The sequence below is a fragment of the Protopterus annectens genome, chromosome 11.part0 (genome assembly GCF_019279795.1).
Source record: "Protopterus annectens isolate FY-2018-M chromosome 11.part0, PAN1.0, whole genome shotgun sequence".
NCBI lineage: Eukaryota > Metazoa > Chordata > Ceratodontiformes > Protopteridae > Protopterus > Protopterus annectens.
In genome coordinates, this window is record NC_056745.1 from 639,657,110 (window position 1) to 639,668,013 (window position 10,904).

At 43.9% G+C, this 10,904-nt stretch overlaps 1 protein-coding gene across 1 annotated transcript in view; it reads left to right on the plus strand.

Moving 5' to 3' along the window:
• RIBC2 (RIB43A domain with coiled-coils 2) overlaps positions 1-10,401 on the plus strand; it is a 353,500-nt gene extending 343,099 nt beyond the window's left edge. The window contains exons 4-5 of the mRNA XM_044087234.1: positions 9,499-9,617; positions 10,348-10,401. Coding sequence (XP_043943169.1) covers positions 9,499-9,617; positions 10,348-10,401 — 173 coding nt within the window. The remainder of the gene's footprint in view (positions 1-9,498; positions 9,618-10,347) is intronic.
• Positions 10,402-10,904: the final 503 nt, after the last annotated feature.

Here is a 10,904-nt window from a genome sequence, read left to right on the forward strand (position 1 = left end):
ACTAAACCACCAGCTGCCAAAGTTTTGCACAAAGCGGTTTCATCCCACAGCTTGGAAAGTGGATGCTCTTTCTTTCAGTTGGAAAAATCTTCATGTGTATGCCTTTCCACCTCTGCCTCTCCTCCCAAAGGTACTTCTGAAGGTCAGACAGGACAAGCCAAGGATGATTTTGATAGCTCCAGATTGGCCTCGACAGCACTGGTACCCATTACTGAGAAGTCTAGTACGGAAGCCTCCATGGCCTTTGCCTTTGATTCCACATCTGTTGTCCCAGGAGGACAGTCATTTGCTCAATGTCAAACTTCACTCTCTTCACCTAACAGCATGGCATATTCTGTTTTAAACCATAGAGGGTCTCAACTTCCACAACAAGTTTTGAATGTGATTTTGGAAGCTAGAAGGCCTAGTACAAGGAAAGTGTACGCAGATAAATGGAAGAGATTTTTATTTTGGAGTGCAGCTAAGGATTTGGATGTTTCTGAGCCTGATTTAAGTGTGGCTCTTCAATATCTTACTGAGTTATTGGACAAAGGTTTGTCCTTCTCTTCTATTAAGATTCATGCTGCAGCAATTTCAGCTCACTACGACTGTGACCCACCATTGTTTTCTCATCCTTTGTTCAAGCAATTTCTTAGAGGGGCAAAGAATATAAGACCCCACGAAGGGCTCCTACTCCTGCTTGGGATCTCAATTTTGTGTTGGAGAAACTCACTCTACAACCTTTTGAGCCTGCAGCTACTGCTGAGTTGAAATATTTGTCATGGAAGACTGCTTTTTGTTGGCCATTACCTCTGCAAGAAGGGTTTCTGAATTGCAGGCCCTTATGGCAGTTGAGCCTTTCTTAATTTTCCATAAGGATAGGGTATCTTTACGTACTAATCCTTCCTTTATGCCTAAAGTGGTTTCTAGTGTGGCTTTAAACCAAACTATTCATTTGCCTACTTTTTATGCAAATCCCCAAACTAAAGGGGAAAAGATTTTGCACACTTTAGATGTACACAGGCAGTTGCGATATTATTTGGACAGAACTAAAGGGTTCAGACAATCTCAGCAGTTATTAGTTTCTTTTGCTTTGTGCTCTCAGGGCAAGCCCGTGTCAAAACAAACTATTTCTAAGTGGATTGGATTTTGCATTGCTTTCTGTTATTCCCATCATGGCAAAGAGATTCCAGCTGGGATTAGGCCTCATTCCACTAGGGCTACTGCCACTTCAACAGCTTTTTTGAGGGGGGTGGCTTCTAAGGATATTTTGGAGGCAGCCACTTGGAGTTCAGTGCATACCTTCTCTAGGCATTACCACCTTCCTCTGTACTCTAAATCCAGGGCTGGATTTGCCACTGCTGTGTTGCAGGGCATTTTGGCAGCTCCTGCTTCATTATAGTTTAGCCATCCTCCCTTACCTCTGCTTTGGGATTCTACCCAAGTGTTAGAACTGCAGCAATGTGAGATGAAGAACATAGTACAGTTTTGTACCTACCATAAATGTAGATGTTCGAAGATCCACATTGCTGCAGTCCAATTTACCCTCCCTCCTTCCCCTCTGTAGTTTGAGGTGGTTGTGTGGGTTGGGTTATCCATCTGAGGTATAGTGTATATATTGTATATATTGTACATATTTTTGGTGTTAGGCTGGTTGGTTGTTTAGTTGTTGTCTATGGGTTTTGACCTTTCTTTTTAGGGTCTTCTGACATCTGGGGCAAGAAAAGACTGAGGATATGACGTCGGTCATGCGCATTTGTACCCTGACGTTCTGATATCAGTCAAATGCGCCTTGACCGACGTCAGCCTTATACTCTGATATTCGGGCCGACCAAGGGACAGCGGACTACCCAAGTGTTAGGACTGCAGCAATGTGGATCTTCGAACATCTACATTTATGGTAGGTACAAAACTGTACTTTATTGACACCAATTTTGTTGGGTCCAGCTTCGGTACTGGCAACCACTTCGGCACCGATCTTTGCAGACCGTGACCTCGGCACCAATGATTTCCTCGGTGCAGGCACCCATAGTCCAGTCTCTCTCGGCACCATTGTTCTCAGTGTGGACTGGTGAGGTGGGCACCGAGCTTGTCTTTTCTGTGGATAGACCTGTTTCTCCCTCAGCTGTGTCCGTGAGGTCCACTAGAAGCTTTTTGGAACACAAAGTGTTGCGTCTTGTGGTTCAAGTGCTTCTGGCCAGAGGTATCCCGCCCCCCCAGGACCTATCCTTCCTTGGGAGGTGATCACCCATCGCCAAAGACCCCTTCTTATTCTCCTCCTTCATTGCCTTTGAAGCCCACTGATATAGCACAGTCTTCCCCCCTCTACGGTTCCCTTTATAGACCTCACTAATGAACCGCAGTTGCCTTCGTGGCAGGAGAGTTTTACTACAACCCAGGATGATAGTTGTGACACGCGTAATTTGATGTTTTACAGCCATCTGGGGACTCCGGGTCGGCAGGCTGAGCCACTTAGGGGAGGGGTGACTCCTGTCCTGGACACTCACCCCCCCTTCAGGTGGACCAGCCTTCCAACTGATGGAGAAGGCTCTGGTGTCTGCTGGCGATACTGAGCTGTCTATCTCCCCGCCCTCCTCTGGACCGCTATGTTCACAAGTCGCACCTAGCGAACAACAGGCGCAAGGGCCTCAGGATGTATTCCCACAGGAAACCCCCTTTCCGTTGTCTTCCCCAGCTTCCCCCTCTGAGGAAGTTCACCGGAAAAGTTTGTGCAAGAGGAAGCACATGGACTCCACAGAGGAGTCCCTCACTGAAGAAACAGACTTTGATGATAGGGAAGGCTCCCCTCAATCACCCTCTGAGGTATCCTTTGGTGATATCCTCAAAATCCTTAAACAGAGAGGTGACTGGCACCCCTCTAATCTGACCTCTGAGGAGTCTGTGTTCCTGCAGGCTTTTCCTGCCCACCCCCCTACCTCCTGGGTTACTCCAACTGCCAATGAACTGGTCCGGCTCATCGTGCAGCATGCGTGGAAGGCTGCTGATGCTGTCAAGGCTATTCCCTGGAGGCCAGATAAGATTTTGTCCCCTCCTGCTATGGATCCCCATTAGTCCAAAGGTCTTCCTGTGGATGCTCTGGTGGTGGCGGCCGCAACCAAAAAGGATCTGGCGGAAGAAAAAAGCCAGACTGTCCATCCGCTCAACAAAGAGTCCCGGGCCCTGGACATGATAGGGAAGCACACCTTTGCATCAGTGACCTTTGCTATCAAGTCCCTAAATTATATGGCACATTTTACCAGGCTTCAAAGGGATCTAATTTCTGAGCTCTCTGAAACCTTGGCTGGTGCTGTGTCTGATGAGGACCATGACAAAGTGGCCTCTCAGCTGGCCACCATTGAGTCAATATTTAACTCCTCCATGCGACTGATATCTCACGCATTAGGAGGAGCAGCTAGAGTGGCGGGTTCAGCTGTGGTCTTGAGATGACAAGCCTGGATGCACTTGTGCAATTTTGCGGAACCCTTTAAGGCTTCTTTTCTTAATGCTCTCATTGAAGCCTCTTTGTCGTTTGGACCCAAAGTTAAAAGCACACTGGCCAGATGTGAACAGGACAGTAAGACCTTTTCTGCCGTAGGTGTTCATTATTCTTCACCTCGATGTGCTTTCTCCCAAAACCAAAAGAGTGGGAAGATATGGTTCAAGAAGTCTCAGGGTCCTTTCCGTGACACACAGGCTGAGTTCTCCCCTAGAGGCAGTGGGGGAAACTCACAGGGAGGACGCTCCTTTCAGGGCAGAGGGGATCCGCGTAACCAGGGTTCCGGGGACTCTTTTTCTGGCCAATCCTACCAGCGCTCCTGAAGAGCTGCCCAACTCCTTTCCTCTGGAGGTGGTTGGGGGTCGTTTCTCCTTTTACCCTTCTTCCTGGCTAACCATCACCACCGATTCTTGAGTACAAAGGATTATAACCAGAGGTTATCATATCCCTTTCAGTCTTTGTCCTGTCCCTTCAAAAAACCTACCTGACATTCCACCCAGTCAAAGGGAAGAAGCAGCACTAGAGATAGCAAAGCTGCTAAGAAAAAGAGTCATCCAAATAGCCCCTCCAGACCAGATAGGATCTGGATTCTTCTCGAGACTATTTTTGGTGCCAAAGAAAACTGGGGACTGGAGACCAATTTTGGATCTCAGTGTAGTGAACAAGTTTGTAAGAGTACAAAAATTCCAGATGGTCACAATACAGTCTATCCTCCTGCTTTTGGAAAAAGACGATTGGATGTGCTTGATAGATCTTCAAGATGCGTACTACCACATAAAAGTGGACTGGCCATCAAGAAGATTTATGTGCTTCTGTGCAGGAGCCAGTCACTACCAGTTCAGAGTACTGCCCTTCGGACTCTCTACAGCCCCCAGAGTGTTCACAAAGTGCATGGCAGTCATCACAGCTCACTTGTGACTACAAGGATTCCAGGTGTTTCCATAACTATACGACTGGCTCATCTCCGCCCCCACCAGACATCGATTGGAAGAAGCCTTGACATACTCTCTCCTCACTGCGCAAAGGCTAGGCATAACCATACACTGGCATAAATCCAATCTCACCCCATCTCAGTCCACAGAATTCATAGGGGTCATGTTGGATACAAAGAATTGCAGAGCATCCATTCCAGAGCATAGAATTCTAAGGATAAAGCAACAACTGATCCCAATCCTTTCAAGGGAGAAATCCACAGCTCACTCTGTCCTGCAGCTGTTTGGTTCCATGGCAGCCTCCATCACCATTGTCCCCCTGGCCAGGTTTCACATCACAGCTCACTTGTGACTACAAGGATTCCAGGTGTTTCCATACCTGGACGACTGGCTTATCTCCGCCCCCCACCAGACATCTATTGGAAGAAGCCTTGACATACTCTCCCCTCACTGCACAAAGGCTAGGCATAACCATAAACTGGCATAAATCCAATCTCACCCCATCTCAGTCCGCAGAATTCATAGGGGTCATGTTGGATACAAAGAATTGCAGAGCATCCATTCCAGAGCACAGAATTCTAAGGATAAAGCAACAACTGATCCCAATCCTTTCAAGGGAGAAATCCACAGCTCACTCTGTCCTACAGCTGTTTGGTTCCATAGCAGCCTCCATCACCATTGTCCCCCTGGCCAGGTTTCACATGAGGCTTCTACAATGGCTACTGCTCACCCAGTGGTATCCTTTCCAATATCCTCTTTCAGCCAAGAGTCGAGTAACTCACAGGTGCAAACAGGATTTAAATTGGTGGATGACCCACAACCCATCACAATGGTCTCGCCCCTTCTCCCCCCAGTAGCTCAAGACTTCAGTGACCATGGATGCCTCCCTGATGGGGTGGGGGGGAGCTATGTCAAGGACAGACAGTCCAAGACACTTGGTCCGAACTGGAGGCCCAACTGCATATAAATGTTCTAGAGCTGAGGGCGGTGCTTCTGGCATTTCAAGCATTCCATCCCCTGCTGCCATCTGGAATGATTGCGATACAATCAGACAACATGGCGGTGGTCCGGTACATCAACAAACAGGGTGGAACCAAATCTTACCCCCTTTGTCAAGAGGCTATGAGCATATGGCGATGGGTGATGGCTACCAACCGTTTTCTTCTAGCAACGTACATTCCTGGGAATTCCATCGTGATAGCAGACAGACTCAGCAGGTACATTCTACAACCTCGAGTGGTCCCTGAATCCCTTGATAGCGGTGGAGATCTTCCACCACTGGGGCCATCCTTGCTGCGACCTCTTTGCATCCCCGAACAACTACAAATGCAGCAAGTACTTCGCTCTGATTCCCCCTCCAGGACAGTCACCCAGGGATGCTCTAGTCCACCTTTGGCCCTCAGGTCTTCTTTATGCATTCCCACCTCTCCCCCTTATTCCCCAGTTTCTGAAGAAAGCCCATCGGTTGAAGAGCAAGGTGATCCTCATAGCACCATATTGGCCTTGTCAGATTTGGTTTCCCTTCCTTTGGCCTCACCTGCTAGATCAACCATGGATTCTCCATCCAACCCCGGGGTTGATTTCACATCTGCAGAACCTGATTCATCCCAACTTGGACAGCCTGAGGCTCACAGCTTGACTCCTCCAATTCCCTTGATTGCCAGGCAGAATGATCTTTCTTTACCAGTACGGGACATTCTTATTGCATCTTATAAGTCTTCCACTAGAATTACTTATCTAAGCAAGTGGAAATGATTTACCGGTTGGCTGAAAGAAAAACAAGTAGATCCCTTCTCAGCAACCGGTATCAGTGATACTAGAGTATTTGGTCGACCTGTTTCAATTGGGTCTATCGGCCTCTACCATTAGAGTTCATTTGACTGCAGTATCTAATTTCCATGAGGGTGTCCAAGACTCCTTTCTTATGTCACACAAATTATGCAAGACCTTCATAAAAGGTGTGAATCATCTGAAGCCCCCTTTTAGAGAACCTATTCAACTATGGGACCTGTCATTAGTTCTACAAGCTCTGACAGTGTCACCTATCAAACCAGCTTCTTCTTGCAGCCTCAAATATTTGTCATGGAAAACCTTGTTTTTGGTCGCCATTACTTCTATCAGACGTATCTCTGAGCTTCAAGCCTTATGCATCAAGAGTACATACTTGATTTTTAATAGAGCTAGAGTGTCTTTGAGAAGTAATCCTTCATTTCTGCCAAAAGTGATCTCTGAAATGTCCATTAATCAAACCATTGAATTGCCAGTTTTCTTCCCCAATCATTCAAACAAAGGGGAGTATTGTCTACATACCCTAGATATTCACAGGCAAATTCGCTTCTGCTTGAACAGGACTAAGGCCTCATAAATCAGACCAGTTATTTTTGGCCTATTCTGGACCTAAATTAGGATGTGCTGTTGCTAAGGTCACATTGGCTAGATGGTTAAAAGGCCTTGTGACCTTCATTTATACACAACGTAATATTCCATTGCCTACTACCATAAAGGTTCATTTGACAAGGTCGGTGGCAACTTCTGCTGCCTTCCATGCCAGAGCTTCTTTGCATGACATCTGTGCAGCTGCAACTTGGGCTGCACCTCATACCTTCATCAATCATTACAAATTGGATTTGGCCTCCAGGGGAAGAGCATCTTTTGGTTCTATGGTGCTCAGGAATGTCCTTCCATGAGAGCCTCCCAGGAATAGAGGTAGCTGGGGACTCTGTCCCATAAGTAAGGAATGAACGAGGATTAACAATATCAGATTAAGAAGTTATGTCTTACCATAATGTTCCATCTGTATTGTTGATCCTCATTCAGTCTTTACGACCCTCCCTCCTTCCCCCTCCTGTGGCTTCTAGTGGATCTCACCATCCGGTTCTTTTAGGTCATTTGACTAGAGTTAGCCTCTACCTTCTTTTGACTTGCAAACTCATTCTGAGGTAACAGGGAAAGGGGAATTCTGGGTAAGAGTTTAGCTCGAGAGTTTGTAGCTGATGCGTGCTTGGAAGATGGCCGGCTCGGTTCCGCGGTCGGAACTGATACCCATACGTAATGACTGAACGAGGATCAACAATACAGATGGAACGTTATGGTAAGCCATAACTTCTTTTTTCTTCACAATCTGTTACCTTTTCCTACTCCCCTTTTCTATTTTTTTTTTTTTTGGTATTTTGGTAACTCTGTATTTAAAGGAAGCTTATTTGCCGCCATAAATTTCATATGTTTTAAAATTTTTTGCATCTGGATTACAGTTTCTGTTCTCTGCATTACCATTTGGGTTATCTAGTGCTCCAAGGGTGTTCACAAAGTGTCTAGCTCCTACTGCAGACTGCAAGGTGTTCACATTTTTCCTTATTTAGATGTCTTGTTTAACACTGCAGTCTTTTTCAAAGAGTTCGGAATCTCTTACTTGGAGAAAAGAGATCTCCTTTACAGACGGGGTTTCCAGGAGAATGTTCAAAAGTCTTGTCTTATGCCTTCCCACAGGATTGTATTCCTTGGGTGTTTCTTAGATACTTTAGTTCAAAGAGCTTTTCTTCAACAGGAAAAAGAAGATCTATGTCCAGCTCTATCCCTGAGTTTTTCCATTCACTACTTCCAATATAGTTGGTTTAGATTTTGATTTCCATTTTCTAGTAATTGCTTTTTTGGCAGCCAGCATTATTAGAAACAGTAAGGCCTTACCATATCTAGGCAATTCCGATTCTGTATCATAGCTCAGAAAAATCATCTCCCTCATCAGACCAGTCCGCTTACCCAGCATCTCGTGCATTCCACAGGGAATCTTGTTTCATTCCACAGTATGTTCACCAAATGAATGCCTGTGGTTGCAGTGCACCTGCAATATCTCTTTCTGGGCTTTTTTTCACTTTTTCAACCCTTATATCTTGACATTTTATCACATCACCTAACCCACCTCCACATGTGAGATTCTACATAAGGGTTCTTTAGCAAACCATTTTGAGTTTAGTGGTCTCAAAATGTGGATCCTGTGGAATACCAAACGTGTATTTCTCAGTCCTTCAAACACCATTTATCTTGCTGGATGAGAGTCAACATTGGCTCCTTCAGTAGTCCCGTCTATTGTAACGGTCACTGTCAAACTCTGCATGTGTCACACCTGTGGTGAGAAATATTACAACAGGAAAGAAAGTTCATGTTGTTTGGACGTTATCTGAATTTTCACATCAGTGTAAGAGATGAGACCAATCCTACTGATCCTCTCGGCTTTCCAGGACTACCTTCAAGTTCTATCCATACAAAGGAATAGAAATGAACATGTTACCTCTATCTATTAAAATGCAAGGAGAAATCAGTCTCACCCCTTATGGCAGGAAGGTGTGAGTGCATGGAGCTGGGGATGTCGAGTCACTATTTTTTTTTCTACTGTCCATACTCCTAAGGAGTCCAGTTCTTTGACAGACAGACTGAGTAGTGCCTTTTGTTACAACATAAGTACTCCTTCACTTCCTTTGAGATTAAGAAGGGTTTTCCAAAAATAGGGGAAACTGTTTTAGATCCCTGACCCCCCAAATAGCTGGCTGAACTCCTCTATATTTATTTGCATTTCTTTGATGATGAAATTAATCCAGAAAGCAAACCTTCTCAAAGTCAAAGTCACCTCATAGCTTCATACTGAGCATAGCAGTTCTGGTTCTCTCTTTTTCTGACTTGTTCCCTCTTGATTTACAGTATTAACAGACCAAAAGAAGGAAAAGTGGAACACACGTCTCTTAACTATTCAACAAAAGACCACTATAAACAGGATGAGTGAATTCTGATGATCACATAAATTTGTCATTGTTTTGCCTGCCTGAGAGTCTGATAGAATTACTCCTGCAAGTGCTTCTTGTTTCAAACATACTCTGTTGATTTACTTGCACCTGGGGAGTGGAGCTTATTGTATAACAAAAGCAACAGAACACTATGGAACAAAATAAGAAGGTAAGGCAATGAAATGATTATAAACTGGTGCTCAACAAATGTTACTGAACTGATAATTAATGACTGATGTTTTGTTATGGCCACTTTTTAACAGTTTAAGAAAAGGACATGCTGTTTGATATTAGCATGTTTTATAACTTATTCTAGAGATCCTCTATGACCAGAAGAGGAAAGCACTTGACCAAATAACAGCAGAATTACAGCAATCTGAGGAACATAGTAGGCAAGCAGTGTGCACAGCTACACAGAATTTTAACATGGCTCTGGTAAGTTTTCAGTAGTGAAATGAAGTGCATGATGGAGCAGAGATTAACACTAATGCTTACAATAGTGCCAGCATTGGCAGCACTTTTATAATAATCTAAGGTGTTTTAAAACAAAGTACTGTTAATTAAGGAAATTCATGGCTGGAATACAGTTTTTGTGCTTTATGGGGCATCAACAAAATTGTCAAATTTTGACTGATTAATAAACGTGGCAGCTGGCATCAGATTTAAATCAATCCATAACTCTACTAATGATGTCATAAAAAGAACATATTAGTAAATGTTGACCTTAACTGCATGGAGACACGCTGGTAAAGATCTAAAGATTTATAGCTTTTTGTATCATTCTCTGCAGCAATTTGCAAAATCGGCCAATCAGTGACCTTGTAGATTTTGTAATTACTGTGATTGATTGTGTTATCACACTTAAATGTAAGAACTACCTTAACAGTTTTCCAGATTAATAGCATCTACCCAGCTTTAAGTTTACTGAATTGTAATAGAATGCTCCGGGACCATTACATTGCCAAAAAAAAAAAAACAGCTGCTATTTTATCTGTTTTTGAGAATGTTTTCTTAAACCTATTTAGGGACTGATAAGTATCACTAATTTTAAAACGAGATAGGAATATTTTTTTTTGTATGCTAGGGATATTAAACTCTGTATCACTAGTGGTAACATTATTTCAAACTGTTGCTAGAACATTGACTTTGCTCTGTAATGACTCAGATTATCTCCTTTTATAAAGAAGCATCCAAGATTCTTGATGAACATTGTAATTAAAGTACTTAACAAGTGCATTCTTATTTCCTGAAAGCCTGTCCTGTACATGTCATAACCATTTGTAGGACATTTGGAGAGAGAAAAATAGAGCAGACTTTTAAGCAGAAATGAAAGTCTATAGTTATTTTCTTCATCCAAAGACATGGACAATGACGGGTTATCGCACCTCAGCAATTTATACAGTGGATTTACCAAGCTTTGTTATCTTTCATTGAAGCCTTGCTCACTTTCCCTAAACAGTTTCAATGGCTCTTCATTTCAGCAATAAATATCCTATTATCAGACCTCAGCAATTTCTACAGTGCCTTGCTCACATTCCCTCAACAGTTTCAACGGCTGTTCATTTCAACAATAAATACCCTGTTGTCAGACCTCAGCAATGTGTACAGTGCAGTCACCAAGCTTTGCCATGTTTCATCAAAGCCTTACTCGCCTTCCCTAAACAGTTTCAACGGCTCTTCATTTTAACAATAAATATCCTGTATGTTATGGTTTTAACGTAT